The 17,008-nt window shown below is 40.5% G+C and overlaps 3 protein-coding genes across 7 annotated transcripts; 2 read left to right on the top strand and 1 right to left on the bottom strand.

The window, feature by feature from the left end:
- Window positions 1–201: 201 nt before the first annotated feature.
- On the top strand, window positions 202–944 carry LOC108104522 (mitochondrial import receptor subunit TOM7 homolog). Of its 2 annotated transcripts, XM_017210653.1 has the most exons (3): window positions 202–326; window positions 449–576; window positions 681–944. In XM_017210653.1, the coding sequence occupies exons 2-3, from the start codon at window positions 477–479 to the stop codon at window positions 743–745; spliced, it is 165 nt and encodes a 54-aa protein (XP_017066142.1). In that variant the 5' UTR covers window positions 202–326; window positions 449–476; the 3' UTR covers window positions 746–944. The 2 variants fall into 2 exon arrangements, with proteins under 2 accessions (XP_017066142.1, XP_017066141.1); XM_017210652.1 differs by lacking the exon at window positions 202–326 and having other exon boundaries at window positions 400–576.
- A 63-nt stretch (window positions 945–1,007) lies between these two features.
- On the top strand, window positions 1,008–11,630 carry LOC108104518 (TGF-beta receptor type-1). 3 transcript variants are annotated; one of them, XM_017210647.2, is made up of 8 exons: window positions 1,008–1,700; window positions 1,771–2,088; window positions 3,344–3,461; window positions 3,563–3,768; window positions 7,825–8,052; window positions 8,116–8,349; window positions 8,418–8,941; window positions 9,006–11,630. In XM_017210647.2, the coding sequence occupies exons 1-8, from the start codon at window positions 1,628–1,630 to the stop codon at window positions 9,186–9,188; spliced, it is 1,884 nt and encodes a 627-aa protein (XP_017066136.1). In that variant the 5' UTR covers window positions 1,008–1,627; the 3' UTR covers window positions 9,189–11,630. The 3 variants fall into 3 exon arrangements, with proteins under 3 accessions (XP_017066136.1, XP_017066137.1, XP_017066138.1); XM_017210648.2 differs by lacking the exon at window positions 3,563–3,768 and adding an exon at window positions 4,292–4,437 and having other exon boundaries at window positions 1,009–1,700; XM_017210649.2 differs by lacking the exon at window positions 3,563–3,768 and adding an exon at window positions 5,730–5,857 and having other exon boundaries at window positions 1,009–1,700.
- Window positions 11,631–11,998: 368 nt separating this feature from the next.
- On the bottom strand, window positions 11,999–16,678 carry LOC108104449 (prohormone-3). 2 transcript variants are annotated; one of them, XM_017210510.2, is made up of 6 exons: window positions 16,662–16,678; window positions 13,746–14,087; window positions 13,057–13,183; window positions 12,623–12,851; window positions 12,457–12,562; window positions 11,999–12,403 (listed from the first exon to the last, which is right to left on the bottom strand). In XM_017210510.2, exons 2-6 carry the CDS (start codon window positions 14,004–14,006, stop codon window positions 12,389–12,391), a joined length of 738 nt encoding a protein of 245 aa, XP_017065999.1. In that variant the 5' UTR covers window positions 14,007–14,087; window positions 16,662–16,678; the 3' UTR covers window positions 11,999–12,388. The 2 variants fall into 2 exon arrangements, with proteins under 2 accessions (XP_017065999.1, XP_017066001.1); XM_017210512.2 differs by lacking the exon at window positions 16,662–16,678 and adding an exon at window positions 16,234–16,407.
- Window positions 16,679–17,008: the final 330 nt, after the last annotated feature.

The raw sequence follows: 17,008 nt of genomic DNA on the forward strand, positions 1-17,008 counted from the left end.
GTCAATAGGGGTATTCTATACTACATATTGATATTACATTTAAAAATTAAAAAAAAGTTCTTCAAATCACTACAGTCTGTAATTATTGCAATCCCAAATACTTAAAAATGTTTATTTGTCTGTACAATTATATTATAGAATATCTTACTATCGACTGCTAGTATTGCTAAAGCCATCTTTAAATCTTACTGCCTGTCTGCCAGCTCTGCCACATCAACAGAAAACAGTGCTCATTCAAAACTGTCAATTTTGTTCGTTTAGGAAATTGTTTGTTAATTCATGCTCAGCAACAAACTGCAGAGTTTTCGTTTAACAATTACAAAAAGGTAAATATTTCGTAATAAAGGGTTCCCGGCAGCTGTTGTGAAAAACGCTAAAAAAAACATTAAGTTGGTAACACTAGCATTTCGTCGGGTCGGCGCATTGAAATTCATTTCATAATTCGCAGAACGGACTAAATTAAATATTCGCAAGAAATGGAGCTTTCCGAGGGAGTGAAGGAGCGTTTGGGAGTTGTTGTAGGCGCCGTACAGACTGGATTCCACTGGGGCTTTGTACCCTTTGTCCTGTATTTGGGTGAGTTTTCATTCATGTTTTTCTATCGCACGCGGCTGGGAAGAAGAAGCAGCCGAAAAATAGTATGGACTGGCATTGATTTTGTCCAATTTTTATTTTTGCAGGTTTTATGAAGGGAGCTGAGCCCGGCATGCCGCCATTGAACATTTTCAGTTTGTTGTGGCAATAAAAATTTATCCAACCGACCCAAACATGACCATTTTCCAGTCGTGTGTCCCACTTTTTGGTTCTGATTGGATTCCTGGGCACTTGCGCAGTACCTGCAGTTACTGGAAATAAATTTCTGTTACATAAAAAATTCTAATTGTGCCATGTATCCTTAAAAACAAACAATTTCCCAACTAAAATATCATTCTAGTACAAGTTAAGCGTTTTGGCAGTTTTTGGGCATTTCGCTGTCAGGTGGTTGTATTTTAGGGGCAGCTTGATCTGGTCAGACTAGAGCAGGTGCGGTCACACTGTTTGCAAATCCACACACACCAGCGCGGTTTTTTCGCTGCACAAAATTGCACATTTAACACAAAATAACAGCAATTAATACAAACAAACGGTTGAACCGGACATACGAAAGTGCCGGCCATCTCGCGGAATACGAAATTGTGGCAATTCTACCGCGCCACTGCCCCAAATCACGTGATGAAAATCCGCCTGAAAAGTCGCCCTCGTCCGTGAAATGTAAAGCAGAGCACTTTTTCCAACCAAATTGGGCGGAGTGTGGAGTTCGAGTTTTATAGTGCGAGCACATCCATTGAAATTCGCTAATTGTGAGAGTAGGCAATCTATTACCCCGGCAATGCCCCAGCAAAATGTGAGCCTTCGCGGGCGCATTTCTTACGCGATAAATGCGCAATTCGAAGCCAATTAGTGGCTGTCTGAGGTGTCCTTTGGCCGCTTATGCTGCTCCTGCGGCTTCACCTTTCACAAGACAACCTCATTTGCAGGCCACAGACTTTGAACTTGCGACGCGCGTGTGCATGCGATCGTGGAAAACAAAAGAAAAGCACGGGCGGCACAAACAATAACAATAGTTCGAGTAGCACACACACTATCGATGCGAATGCCAAACATGTTATCTGCGCTCCGGCTAATCTTCCTGGGCGCTCTGCTCGGCGCCTCTGTTAGCGGTGAGTTCCCTCACGGGCTCCGAAAATCTGGATCAGGTGCGAAATTAACCTAAAATCTCTTCCGGTGCAGCCTCTCCCATTGAATACGTGATGGATACCAGTGTGAATGCTTCCCGAACCGATCCTGTGACTGCTTCTCAACCTGGCAAATGGGTATCAACGACCAAAACACCGTCGCTAAAGGTGCCGCCGAATGGACCAGCTGGCCAGGCTTATCAATCGCCATCGTCGTCGCTGGCCGCTGATAACAGGAGCCACGACAACAACAACGGCAGCGCTGTAGCCATGCTGCTGCCGCAAGATGGCGACGGAACCGGAGCAGTTGCCACGGCTGTTGCCCCCGCGTTGCCCATCTATGTAGCTCAGCCTAGCGCGAAAAAGCCAGAAAGTAAGTCCAATTTTACCTGAGATATACTGTTTCAGTTTTCCCTTTAAATTGTTTTGGCGAAGTCGAGAAACTTTTTTTTTAATAATTAAAACGAAAGGTGATATAGCTACAAAAATAAGTTTTACATCATTTTTGTTTCATCTATTTATATTTTCCTTAAATTCTTATGCAGATTTATATTTAAATAACATTAAAATCATTCTATTTGGTTAGTACTATGTTCTTTTTTAAGTGTATGTCGCGTGACTGTAACACCTCAAAGACTCTGAATGCTTCTAAAAGGCCGTCTTCGTCTGCCTATCCGCCTGTGGCTCCGATTCCGTTCCCATCTCGTGACGTCAGCTCGGTGTGGTGTCAATGAGCTGAGCCAGACAGCTCTCATGGCCCACTCCAACGCTGCCTGGCAGCAGACACCCCCACGTCTAGATGCATTTGCTTGCTGCAATCGGGCACTTGCAACTGCAGTCGGCGCAAAAAAAAATGTATAGAAAAAAAAAACAGGCCTAAGCACTGGATTCTCGCAGTCGGGGGAAGGAAAAACTGGTCGCATTGTCTGGCCCTCCACTTTGCACTTGTCTTCTCCGCGTCTGCTTTGTTAATGCTAAATGGTTTTGTTTTTGTTTCATCACGCTCTCGGCGGTGTCGGTGGATGTGGATATGGATGTCTGTCTGGGCGAGCGTGTGCCCGGCCAGGTGCCTCGGGGGCATGGTTATGGCAAATCCCATCTTGTGGTCACTGCCAAAGGAGATGCCAATCAGCGAGCGGTTGATTTATGGATATCTTCGTTGTCTAATTAGTTAATTTCTGCCAGCACCTAATTGATTGATTTGCTACAATCGGACTCTGGGCATTTTCTTAATCCGAGATGTTGGCTGTTTGCTAAACAGAGCTTGAAAACGATGAGCTTCGGATTCGTGTTTTACTTGTTTAAATAATAATTTAATTAATACCGTGTAAAATGAGCTGTTTAAGAGACTATTTGTTTACTAGGTTTCTTTGAATCCCAAATTAAAATGTCTTCTCTTTCTGAGAACGATTAATTATTTTGAGAGTTTAACTTATTTAAACAATACTTTTTACAAATTAAAACTTTCTGAGAATGGTTGTTTGTATAAGTTGACGTCTAGACATGATAGCCTAAACTGTTTTTGACCAATTACTTTTATAAGAATCATAAACAAAGCAGTAATAAAATAGTACCCTTTATTTATTAAAAATGATCTAACAACTTGTTTAAATCTCTTTAACCTATAGAAAGAATAAAGTGCCACTGCGACATCTGCAAGGATTCAAATAACATTTGCGAGACGGATGGCTATTGTTTCACATCGGTGGAGAAGAACGCGGATGACTCCATCATCTTTAGCTACAGGTGAGTTAAGAAGCCTTAGGAACAGGCCATCGAGTAGGTTAGCACTTGCATCTCAGAGCAGCTAGTGTCAATATATCTGATCCGAATGATCTGCGACGCAGATGTCTGAACAAGTCGCAAATCTTTCCACCGGGCCGATCCATCTGGTGCAACGATGGCTTGCACGGGGGACCCACCGCACGACCGGTGGGACGGAGTGGCGCCCATGCTTGCTGCAAGGACAGAGATTTTTGCAACCGTTTTCTGTGGCCCAAGGTGAAGGTCCAGCCATCTAAAGCTTTGGAAAGTCAGCCGCTTGGCGTCGAAGGTGCGTGCGCCTATGCACGTGTTTCGCTCCTCAAAAACCTTTCCTCTTTGACTGCTCCTTCTATTTACCGTTTACTCGCACGCTGTTCAACAAAAAGTTGCCCAGTTTTGATCGTTACTTGGACTGCTTTTCCCCCCACTTATGCTCGTTGAGTTGAAGTTTTTGAAATGATCATAACCCGAAATGCAGAGCACTACTAATGATGACCTTTTGAGAACCAGAGCGGCGTTATATACATTGTTTTAAATATAATTCTAATAATTTTATTGCTACTAACCAGACTGAAACTTCAATTAGCAACAAGCTGAAGGCAGCAACAACAACAGCGCAGAAGCAGCAGCAATCCAACAACCAATGCCAAGCAATACTAATTTCGTTTAATTGTTATTTTTTCTCTATCTCTCGCCATCTCTCCTTCGCTCCCTTCGGCCTCCACTCTAATATATCGACAATATATATTGAACAAATCGCATATATCCCCGCTCGTTTACATAATTGTGTACCGTGCTGTACGGTGATGTAGGTGCATGGATGTGAAATACAATATGCAGCGGAATAGGCCCCTCGAATGCCTCACCAGTAACGAAAAGTACAATTCGTTTAGGATTGAGTGCTGTAAGAGTGATTTCTGCAATAAGAATGAAATTATGAAGAGGATATTTGAACCAGGTACAGCCACATTCAAGTAACAACAACCACACCACAACCAACCAACAACAATACAATTTCTCTCTCTTTAGTTTGCACTCTTTCTCTAATTCACTCTGCCTAATTAAGCACTGCATCAGTACAATATTAAATAATTCAAGTAATAACAATCGAATAATCTGTAATAATATCTTTGGTCTCTTTATTCTAGTCTCTTTTTTTTTTTGATTCAGGTGTGCACACCGCCCAAGTTTTTTTTTTTTCTTTAGTTTATTATTTACTTTAACTATTTGCACCTTTTCCAGCTTTTTGGGCTCCCACTTCTATTTTTACTTTATCTTTTCCACTGTTTTCTTTCCTTCTTGCTTTTCCCTGTGGCACAAACACACACCATAAATCTTATACGGAATCCAGCTTACACCTTATCCTAATAAATTACACGTAACTTTATGCATGCCAAAGTATCTTTGCAATTTCGAATCGTGTTTGTAGTTTGTAGATATCTGACTTTTCACTCAAGGGGTGAATTTCTTTTGTCCTGGTGTCATTACTTTTTCGCTTTTCGCCCGCGGTTAGGAAATCTGCGGTTTTCCAAGGACACTTTTGTTTCAATGTCCCAATTTTCGAAGTTTTTAAGGAATATTTCTACTTTTTTAATATAAGATTCCCGATGAGAGGGCTCTGAATGTCCATAAAAAGAGTTGTAAATTGGTTTTTCTACGCTGTGTTGGTCTATTGTTTTGGAATATGTACAGTTCGGTTCTGCTTTTCACTTTTGCATGCTTTTTCCTGAAATATTTACTTAAAAGTTAAAACATTTGCTAGTGGCAAATCTAATTCAATCAAATTCCTGGAAAGTGAAACACAGAACTGCTCTGAAAAAACTGGTGTAGAAGTAAGCCCCACCTCTCCCACGAATGGCTGTGGTTTCTCCCCATATTTCCCTGGTATTTTGATGGCCGACCGACTCTGCTTACTGCCTTTGCACCCAAAATAATAAAAAAAACACAATTGAATCCACCTGCTGCAGCTGAAAAAAAATCCACCCCAACCCCTGTCCTGGCTGAACTACCACCAAAAATAAATAAACAAAAGCTGCTGCTAAATTTTAGCTTGTAAGTGGTAACAAAAGCTGCTTTGCAACTGCACACCGCAACAACTACAACAAGAACAACTAGAACAACTACAAGTGCTAATCTCTTACTACCCCAAAAAAAAAACCTAGAACCTAATTTAGATGTAGTACTAAAAAAATAAACAGCTAAAGCCACTTGGTAGATAAAAACAAAACCAACTAAATATTATGTATGTAGATGCATAACAGACCAGTTGCCACCTGAAGATCCGACTTCGTGCAAATTAAATTCGGAGGCAGCCTCTTCACAGTGCTGCGTCGAAGATTTTTGCAATACGCGTGAGAATTACAGTGGTGTCCTACCAGGTGAGATCAGCAATGCACCGCCAATAACGCCACCGCCACCGCCACCACAACCACCACCCAAAAATCCAACCACCAGACATTGAAGCAGCCACGCCCATGCCATTGCACCATCTCATTTGCGTAGTTTTTTTTTGGTATACTCAAATTTGTAACACATTGAATTCACACAAGAAATACATACATACACGCATATAAGCATACCTGGCTAACATACACACACCTAGCACACCCACGCTTCCAGCGAACACCCCCATCCCACCCCAGTCTACGTCCTTGTTCGTCCTTCGGGGGGAGAATAGGTATAATAAACCTCGAACCCTGTTTCCAATTTTGTTTATTTATGGATATTATTTTAAATACTTGTTTCCGGTTTTTTATATGTTAAAAAAATATTCTAATCATGTATTCATGCGATTGGAAACAGGGTTTTATTTCGCTCGTTAAAATTTGTTGTTTCGTTGGTTTGTCCTTGTTTCCTTGCCACATCTCATGTGAATTGTACGCACCACATTGTTACCTTGTCTGTGGCCTCGTCTGCTGGCCACAACACCCAACCGTCTAACCACCCCACCAACCTCCACCCGTTATTTAGGCCGCCACCTTTCACCTGTCAACTGAGTTTGTGCCGCACCGTTCTGGGGGTTTTGTCTGTTGACCTGACCTTTTGCGTCATCATCGTATTGACTTGTTAAAAACGCATTTAAGAAGGAAGTAAGCAAGGCATTTATCAGCAACAACAACAAACCCGTCTCAAGGGCCGTCAGCAGCGACAACAACACCAACCACACAACCGCCAAGGGAGAGGAGGAGTTTCAAGAAGCCCTTGCAGACGGTGGCCTTGTTTGCCCCCTCCTTAATTCATCCTCCTCTTCCGCTCACTCCTCCGAATGTCTGTGCCGTTGTGTCTGTGTGTGTGTGTGTGTCTGCCCTTTTTCATTCATGTGCAACGCCGCTTTCAGAGCTGCAGTTGCAACTGCAAGTCGCAGTCAACGTTCTCTCATTTCATTCATTAATGGCCGCATTTTTTGCCCCGCAGTCTGCCGTTTTTTCATACTCATTACCCTAGCAGAAGTTCCATTAGCCCACTCAATATGCTTTAATGCAATTAAATTGTATTTATAATTTTTCTGAATAATCATTTCTGGCAGTAGGGGATGCCCCAGAAAGCATTACACACAGAGGTTAACCAAAAGTCATCTATTGTAATGAAAATCTGACTAGTCATTACAAAATGAAGTTGGAATTTAAAACCTTTCAAAAATAATACTTTATTTTAAGTAAATTTACCTTTCATATTATATACATAAGGTATACATATAGGAAACCAAACTCCACTAAATTTCAATATAAATCATGCAACTTCTGATAGATAGAGTATTCAAGCGTCAGTGCGGCAAATTTATTCATATTGTTTTTCGTAGTTGTTCGCTCATTTCCATTGCACTTTTGTGTTTGTTCAGTGGGAGGTTGGTATGTGTGTATGAGTTAGTTCGTCTGCGGAATATCTCGGTTGGGATTGGGGTTTGGATTTGGTTCGTTTTGTTTTCTTATAAACAGCCAAAAAGTTTGTTTATTGTTTGATAAGTTTTGTTCATTATTTCGTAGTTTTGATGTAGATTTTAAGCTCGTTGACGTATGGTATGCCAAAGGTTTGTAAATAACTCGAATTATTCATGTGCAGGTCAGTGCTGTTTTTGTAAATAAATTACTACATTTAAGTAATATTAACCATTAACCGTGTTTGGAATGAGCTTTTGGGTTTGGATTTGTTACGTTTCGTTTTGCACCCTGATTTCTTACTGTTATCACGCACATTTACTTGTTAACGGCTTTCTGCATGCCAATCTCAATTGATTGACTAACATTCTGCATTCTCTTTGTATTTATTTTCCATTAATTCAATCACATTTACATGATTTACAATTGGTATGCCATCAATAATGAAACTCTTTGTGGATTCTGTCCAGATTATGTGCCACATCGTCTGACTAGCTGGGAGTTTGTGGCCATCATCCTAGGGGCCACCCTTTTCGTCTGCTTCACTGGCACCAGTACATGGTACTACTGCCAGCGCCGGAAGCGTTTGGCCAGCGGCAGGCCGTTTGCCCGAGAGGATTCTGTGTATGATCCTATACTAAATGGTAATACCACAATACACGACATCATAGAGATGACCACCTCTGGTTCGGGTTCGGGTGAGTTCCATGGGGTGAAGTTTCCATCTGCAACTTGGTCTAATTCTGCGCCTTCTCTTTTAGCTGGTTTACCTCTGCTAGTGCAGCGTTCCATTGCCCGCCAGGTGCAGCTGTGCCATGTCATTGGAAAGGGACGTTTTGGCGAGGTCTGGCGTGGACGTTGGCGCGGCGAAAACGTGGCGGTTAAAATCTTCTCAAGTCGCGAGGAGTGCTCCTGGTTCCGAGAGGCTGAAATCTATCAGACGGTAATGCTACGGCACGAGAATATTCTGGGTTTCATAGCTGCGGACAACAAAGGTGAGCCATCAGCCTCTCTTCTTAGACATTCCTTAAAATCATGCCTCCTTGACTTATTTCTTTTATAGACAACGGAACTTGGACCCAACTGTGGCTGGTAACCGACTATCATGAGAACGGATCACTTTTTGACTATCTAACCACCCACACGGTGGACACCAACACCATGCTGAACATGTCGCTGAGTATTGCCACTGGTCTGGCTCATCTGCACATGGATATTGTGGGCACTCGCGGCAAGCCCGCCATCGCCCATCGAGATCTCAAATCGAAGAACATACTGGTCAAATCAAACTTGAGCTGTGCTATTGGGGATTTGGGTTTGGCCGTGCGTCACGTGGAGAAGAATGACTCGGTGGACATACCCTCCACGCATCGCGTTGGCACAAAGCGATACATGGCTCCCGAAGTGCTGGACGAGAGCATGAATGACCAGCACTTTGACTCATACAAGAGAGCTGATGTGTACGCTTTTGGCTTGATCCTCTGGGAGATTGCACGTCGCTGCAACATGGGCATGATCTACGATGAGTACCAATTGCCGTACTACGATGCCGTGCAGCCAGATCCCAGTATTGAGGAGATGAAGAAAGTAAGTGTTCGTTAATAAAAAAGTTAAGCAAATATTTGTCAACCTTTATATAATTTTGCTTAAGGTGGTTTGCATTGAGAAGAGCCGACCAAACATTCCAAACCGCTGGCATGCCTCCGATGTGCTACACAACATGGCCAAAGTAATGAAGGAATGCTGGTATCCCAATCCCGTGGCCCGTTTAACAGCGCTGCGCATCAAAAAGACACTCGCTAGCATCAGTGTGGAGGACAAGGTCAAGAACTGATTGTGGCTCTAGTTTGACGAGTAGCCCCCGTGTCCCGACCCCTGGGGATCGGGGGGAGACATACATTAGTAACCTGTAACCTGGCCCCGTGTTACCTTAAATGTCCTGGCAGCGCCTGCGAAGCAGTTCCAGAAACCCGTTAAGAAATGAAATACAAAGAAAATTGTAAATATTAAGCGCTAACTCATCCTTAACGTTTCAAATGCTTTGCTTTGTTTCCGTTCAGAACGAGCTTGTTATTAGTTTTGTGTTTACACCATCCCAAACTATTGTACATACCCTTCGTTGACATTTTCGCTGAGATTTGCTTGTTTCCGGGCAGCGTGAGCAAAGCGGCGCGCCAAAGGAAACTGCCGCACTGCCATTAGAGCTATCAATTAGGGCCTAGTTATATACCAACAAACAAACAAACAAACAAAACACCTTATATACACAATATATATATTTTTTATAAATCCTGTTCGCGAGCGAGAGAATCCAGCAAACAAACCGATAAATACAAAACGAAAAATACAGTAAGACTTTGTCAAGACTGAGCAGCAGTGAAAAGCAGTGAGAAAAAAGATTCAACTTGCAGGCAATTTTTTGCCTGTAATATAGAAGATATGCATACCCAGCCACAAACAGATCATCAGCAAAGAAGATAATTAACAATTTTAGGCATTAACCAACAGATAAAGTTGATCAAACTCAGGAAATCGTAAAGTAAAAGTAAAATTTAAAGAATCAAACAATTTGGTGCGCCGCCTGCTCACGTACAGCTTGCCATGCCCACGTCGCTATTGCTGCTGCTGTGCCTCCTAAGCTTAATATATATACCAAGTCCTTCTCCCATAAGTATACACCAACTTGGCTTGAAGAGCTTCTTTTTGTAATCCTAGGTTCAAAATATTTTTAAAAATGTCTACACCAAAACTCTCGATCCTGGCAATCAACCAAAATTGGTTGCACCTTCATCCTCACGCATGCTTATTGTTTTTGTTATTTCATCTAATCATATCGCATATCAATCTGTCCTTTTATTAATTATGTTTCATGTGTTTTTTATAACCAAAGCTTGTTCTTCCTATTTTATTGTAGCCATAAAAATAAAGCAAAGTAAACAAAACTATAAAATAACAAAAGAAAATATATGATGGTATATTTAAATATGAATTGTATACTATATTTGCTTCTATTGTACATTTTAAGGAACCAAATGTTTCGTGAACAAACCTAAACCACTAATTTAAGTCTGTGCACATACAGTTTTGTGTGCTTATTCCGGATAATACAATATGTTTAACATTAATTAATTAATTAATTTCTCACATCAAATGCCATAAAGCTAAATGAGTCCATTATCAATGTATACCTGTACTAGACACAAAACCATTACCAGAATGCAATAGTGGTTTCAACACAACCCATGTTTCCTTAACCCATCATCGACACACGCCAGCTGAGAGATTAAAGTAAACATTAATTAACATTTTAATCATTTCGATGTAAGATACTTGTAAGCGAGTTTGTACGAGCAGTGCATGAAAGATTGTAATTAGGGTTATGATTATCTAGTACCTACATATTGTTATTTTTTCGGCCTGCGAAATTTACTTTCCTATTTTATTTTTAAGCTTACTAAAGTTAATCATTTCCTGTACGAACACAATCTATTTCTTTGGGAAACAAATCTAAACAAAATATTCTTAGCTATATATTTAGTTTTTGAAACTATTCCTGTAATTGTAAAATCTGTAAATAGTCTGTGCAAGTCAAACAAAGAAAAATGAGACACATGTTTCAAAGAATCGCGTTAACTGATTAATATTTGACTGTGTTCCAAGCTTAATCTAAGCCGAAAGTTGTTTTTAAGACACAAAACCCCCCAAAACAACCTCCGATGTGGGGCACTTCCTAAAACCCACGACCTTAGTCCCTGATCCAAACCAAAAAGTAAAAAACAACGTAAAAAACAACTGAGTTTAAGATTCAATTAAAACCGAAGAACACAAAATCAACAAAAGACTTTAACATGCGCAAAACATATAAAAATTAATTTTACATAAAAATAAATCCTATTTTGCGGGCAAAACGTAATTTTGGTTCGAAATTTCAAAGATCTTTGGAACTAAAACGATTAACTTTGTGCGATTTATGTTAGGCTCAAGTAAGCGAAAAGTGTCTCAGCCATAAAGTTAAGAGCGAAAGCATTTGTAATGTGTATTAATCGTAAATGGATTGGATCATGAGAGATATATAGAAAGGCAGAGAAAGAGAGAGAGAGAAGAGTGAAGAGAGAAGAGAGAAGAGAGAGGAGGAATGATTTACTTGGGTGTAATGTTAAAAACAAAAGCGTTGAAAGTGTAAACAGAGTCTAACTTTTAGCTTTAAGCTGCGTTTTTACTGGCACTTTAAATAAAATTACAAAAATAAAACAAACCGAAAATATTTGTAAAAGAATTTCTTTCGTTTATTATTCATTCTTTGTTTATCTTTCATGGGGTACACCTAATTAATTACTTATTATGTGGACTTTGTGAAGTGTATTTAATTTAATTTATGTGTATATTTTGGGACATTCATCCTCATTAATATTCTGGTCCTTTGGCTTTGGGGTTTTAAGAACAAGTTAAGCAAAAGCTACAAAACCAATGTGCTTGTGCGTGGGTGCATGAATATTTTATATATTTTTTGTCAAGTGTGGAAATTTGTTACTTAACCTAATGTGGAATATCGGGTCAGGATAGGTAGGTAGATTTTTGGACTTACCTTTATTATTTTTATTGAGAGGACTTTTGACCATTTATGGTTGAGTTAAAAAACAGATCTTTGCTAATGCCTTTATTGTATTCGATTTACATTTAGACGTGAAACGATTTAATTGTTGCTTGAATATGGTAAAATTGCATTGGAATACTCTGCTTCTGTTAATAACATTGAATGCCTCAGTCAGTATATTTGGAGTCTCTACTAAAAACACATTTAGATATCTAAGATTGTTTGAGTAATAATAAATATTCATATGCAGATTATATAAATCCAAATGCCCTAAGCTCTAGCAATTTGAACTTGATATGTATTCGTTTAACAATTGGATATTTTGCAATGTTGAAATAATTCCAAGGAATAACTTTTCAATCGGTTGTTAGGTTCATTTTTTTATTTGGCTGTTTCCCTTTTTTGGTTTCCTGAGCTTCGCTACCCAAGGACTTAGATCCCTAATTGCGGTGACGCTGTCCAATACAATTATATAATTTTATTGTTATTATAGGATAATAACTCTTACCTCTGTTCCTACCATGTCCACACAGTCGAAGGCATCGCGGAAATAGCCACAGCTTAGCTTAATGGCTGCCCGATGATGCAACCTTTGCTGCTGGCAGCACATGCCACTAAAATTAAGAATTTTTAAATATCCCTTTGATATCCTTGACTCCCTTGACTGGACTTACTTGATCACCTGACAGTCGCTGCTGCTGCTGCACTCACTGCCCAGAGGCTGCCTCTGCTTCAGTCCGAATATATCCTCCAGGAGTGACGTAGGCCCACCCGACTCCGCATCTGTCTCGCATCTCCAGACTCCCTCTTGGGCGACCAACATACAGGCGCTTCCCTGTGGACAGTCCGCATGACGCTGGCACAAGTCCCGCTGCCGTCCAAACACATAAACGCATTTGCCTTCTGCAAAATATATAGTTCGCTTAAGAAAATTTGGGTTTTATATTTTAATTTTGAATTTTCTACACAAAACTTCTATACAACTTCTTCGTGCTAACCCATAATGTAACGAACTTTTATTGCATATAAAACCGGTTATAAAAATACATTTCTTTAAGTGTAAAAGCATAGGATGGACCGCTGCGGCAATGCAATTAGGCCAACTTACCGCCGTATGTGTTGACGCACACTCCGGAGGGACAGCAATCGTCGTTGAGGAGACAGGCGCGGTCCGCGCAGGGCGTGTCCTCAATCAGCGGCTCCACAATTCCGTAAACTTCGGTCTGCTGGCGCATCTATGAAGGGAATGGTTAAATGCGGTGGCAATTAGAGTGGCATTTGTTCAGCGCACGGTGCGTATGTGCTATATTTCCCCCTCACTGCAATGCAGCCGTTGGTTATCAATAACGCTGACACTTCTCGTTCGTTAATTAATTTGAGTTTCACTCTGTGAACTCTGAACTTTCTCCTTGATTGAAACCCGTGAACCAAGTGGCCAATAAAACCATACCAGAATACGAGTTTCAGTTTCAATTTGCTGCAAACACTGCGCCAAATGCCTACGGCTATTTGTGGCTTGCCAGCATGGCGTATACGCATTGAAATGTGAACAAGCCAAAAGATTTTTAATCAATGGGGTAGAACTTAACAGAGCTCAGCAGGAATATTCCTGTAGTTCAGATCTATTATTATTCTTCACGTAATTTAGCTTGGATTATTAAAACTTTAACTTCGAATTTCGATTAGTAAAACCTTATTCTTTTCTAGAGACAGTCATTATGTATCAATCTCTGTCAGAGGTTATACGCTTGGTAGATTTGCCCTGCAATTACTTGCAATTACGCCCACCACACTCACCTGCTGCGGCGGCGGAAGCGGTTGATGCTGCTCCTGCTCAACGGTGGCATAGGGTCCAAGGTAATCATTGAGACTCATTTCTCCGGCGATGGGAAACGGGGCTCTGCGGTGCATCATGTTGCGTGAATCGCGCCCGAAGAATGTACGCTGCCAGGCGTGTCCGGATGAGAATGTGGATGGGGACGTGGCGAGCGAGGGGTCTAGCTGATGGGCCAAACCCAGGAGCAGCAGCAGGGCTGCCCATCGCGGTATGTTGTTCATGACGGCTACGTTAGTACATCATCATTGCCTGTAGAATGCCGCTGATGTTGTGGTTTCTTGCCTCTTTTTTCCCCCGATGAACTGTGAAAACGAAAACAGTTGGTATTCGCTTAATTAAAACGTATGCCTGGCTTGGTGGGAGTCGATTGCTGCCCTCCGGGATGAGCAAATTTCCGTGTGAATGCCGCTTGAATGAAGCGTGCGGCGTATAAATCGCTGCCTTCTAGCCCGGAGTCACATAGGCGGTGCCTTTAACGGTTCCCGGCAATATCCCTGTCAGGCAGCTCATTAAAATTGTCGGCTTGCTTTTAGTGTTATTACCGGCTGTGCCTTAATTTATGTATTCTCAGACCACTTTTATTGCCCGATGAAAGTCGCATATATAAATCGTGATGGGCACATGTCGGTGGTTAACAGTTCATACTCGTACATCAAATTATAGCCATTATGCTTATTTTCCACTTTTGTGGACTTAGTTAACTTTGACAATCAACCAGAGATCATATTTGGTTTTATTAGCTTTCCTAGAAAATTTCCATACGGTTATAATCTTTCAATATTTAATTCGGAAAGTTGAAGTATTATGATTTAACTCTATTTAAGCTTCTTACACGCCAAAAACCTCTTAAAGCGAGTTCATAAGTCAGAAAAAAAAACAAAGTGGAAGTTGAGCGTGCCTCGGGGAAAACAAAAACTCAAAAGTAAATTTTCCTTTCATTTTAAAAATGTATGTTAATTGTATTCAGTTTCATGATGGCCTCCCCAAGGAAAGGTAATTAAAACAATTTATGCAAAAGCTTCTAGCAAATTAATTTAAAGTTTCAACATTGCTTTTTAATAACCTTTTAGGTTTGTTTTGTTTTATGTTTTGAGTCAACTTAGTGGTTAAGTGGGCACCTCTTTCATCTTTTAAATTGTTTGTCCCTGAACTAAAAGTACTCAATTTCCCAGGAGCAAGAACAATTTGTCTTAAAATAGAAATGAATAAAAAATTGTTAAATATAATTGCCTACTTATTGGGGTGGTAATTTATATTATTAGCCAGGCAGATGATGGCTAACCTTGATGGCAGACATTTAATTTCAGGCCTTGACCTCCCATAAATGGTCGATTGGCAACAGTTGTTGGCGCTCTTCCATAAAAAAAGTCAGTGAGTGAAAGGCTGTTGACACACCAAAGGCAAAGAAAAACATTTTCCTGACTGTCTCAGGAATTCTTCCGGTGTGGGAGTGCAATTTCATTAATGTTTCTGTTCTTGAAGGAGGTACAGGCAAATGGAGTAGACGAAATAACTTTGAGTCCTTCTTTTCTTTGGGTTCTCTTTGGATCATTTTGTTAATTACTTTCTCTTACATTCACCGGACGTGGCTTGTCAAAGTTCTTGTCATCTAACTGGTTGGGTCTGTTGCCTGCCATTTGGCCCCTTTTTAACCCGGGGACAGTAATTACAATTAAACATCTGTAGCAGGTTATCAAATCTGAACTAATAGCATTTTAGCCGAAAAAAGGGCGTGCTTTTCGTTGCCAGGCAGGGAAATTAGAATTGGTTTCTTAATTTATCAAATTGGCGTTGACATATATATCTTCAGATTGGTGTTTGTTTCAGCTTGAATCGAATATCAAATTGTCATTTCGAGCGATGGCCGAACTTCGGTCTCCGTCTAAATATGGCTAATTGCTTTGGGCCACTTGAAAGTTTTGCAATTAGTTAGTTTGGCTATTATATTTTACACAATCGACCAAACTTTGTCAATAATTGGAAGGTGGTTTGAGTTTAGAAGCGCTTAAGCGATGAATTGATAAAAGTTTCCTAATTGAGCATCAGGTTTTCCCTAAAGTTGACCTTTCGTGAAAAATATGCTTGTTGCAAACTTTGGAAACTATAAACTGTAAGCTTATCACTATGACTTAAGTGGGTATCTTTATTAAGAAGCTACTCTAATTAAACACGTTTGTGCATTTCCTGGGCAAGGTGGCGTTCTAATGAATCATATATTAGGCAATTACCTTTGTCATAGTACAGCTTGTTGGCCTGGTTAAGTGGTTCTAATGACATTAGCGAATACTCGAACATAATGTTCGAAATTCATGTACACAAGGACCGTTTCTATCTTTTTCTTCTTTAAATTACTTAAATTTCTTTAAAATTCCCATATTTAATCAACCTTTAAAATTCAAATAAACTGAAAAGCTACTCAACTTACCAAAGTATCGTTTAATGTCTTACCAGATAAAAAGGTTTAGAATTGAGTGGGAACAAAATCCTTGCCAAATTAGCTTATAATTACGCACTTTGCCGCTAATGATATTCCTTTTAAGCCATATCCCATTTCAGAAACTAAGCCAGAACTCGGAGGGGAAATTTGATCAAATGCCGACCCACTTTTACCCGCACAGTAGTACCTACAGAAAAAAACATTTCTGCTGAAATTAGAAATTAGACCGTAATTTGCCAACAGTTGATTGCGACACGCCCGCAGATGCATTTAAAGGGCAGTTGCATTTGTGGCACCACCTCGCCGCACCCTTTACTCCCTGGATTGCCAGGATAGATTCGGTAAAACCAGATACGATACACGTGTCAACTTTCACTTTCACCGCACGCGAATGGAATTTAATCCATGGGGTTTTTTTCTGGGCCACATAAAAACATACCTGCTGGCTGCTCGTCCTGTCGGCTACTGACTGTCTGACTTGGCTTAAACAACACCTGTCGGCTAGCTGCCGCCACAGAGCTTTTTGGCCTCCAAAAGCTTTCGTTTGGATTTTTATGAATTAAGTGTGTTTGTGGCGCAGCCAAAGCTCCTAGGAATCAATTTTAATGTGTAGCATATTTTGGCCATGACGTCACTGTGATTTGTGGCAGTGCAGTGCAAATTTAATGAGCCTGCTCATGTTACCAACATGGGATCCTTGATTTTCGAGTGGCTGTCCTGCAGGCAAATCTGTTAAACGAAAAACACGCAATTTGCCAGCCAGCCAAATCGAGATGAAAAGAGCCA

The sequence above is a fragment of the Drosophila eugracilis genome, unplaced genomic scaffold (assembly GCF_018153835.1).
Source record: "Drosophila eugracilis isolate 14026-0451.02 unplaced genomic scaffold, ASM1815383v1 contig_1765, whole genome shotgun sequence".
NCBI lineage: Eukaryota > Metazoa > Arthropoda > Insecta > Diptera > Drosophilidae > Drosophila > Drosophila eugracilis.

Coding starts and splice junctions, on each gene's coding strand:
- LOC108104449 (XM_017210510.2), bottom strand. CDS start 14,006: ATGAACAACATACCGCGATGGGCAGCCCTGCTGCTGCTCCTGGGTTTG. Junction 13,184..13,745: donor CGCTTCCGCCGCCGCAGCAG/GTGAGTGTGGTG, acceptor TTCCCTTCATAG/ATGCGCCAGCAGACCGAAGT. Junction 12,852..13,056: donor GTGCGTCAACACATACGGCG/GTAAGTTGGCCT, acceptor TATATTTTGCAG/AAGGCAAATGCGTTTATGTG.
- LOC108104522 (XM_017210653.1), top strand. CDS start 477: ATGGAGCTTTCCGAGGGAGTGAAGGAGCGTTTGGGAGTTGTTGTAGGC. Junction 577..680: donor ACCCTTTGTCCTGTATTTGG/GTGAGTTTTCAT, acceptor TTATTTTTGCAG/GTTTTATGAAGGGAGCTGAG.
- LOC108104518 (XM_017210647.2), top strand. CDS start 1,628: ATGCGAATGCCAAACATGTTATCTGCGCTCCGGCTAATCTTCCTGGGC. Junction 3,769..7,824: donor TCAGCCGCTTGGCGTCGAAG/GTGCGTGCGCCT, acceptor GATTCTGTCCAG/ATTATGTGCCACATCGTCTG. Junction 8,053..8,115: donor CACCTCTGGTTCGGGTTCGG/GTGAGTTCCATG, acceptor CTTCTCTTTTAG/CTGGTTTACCTCTGCTAGTG.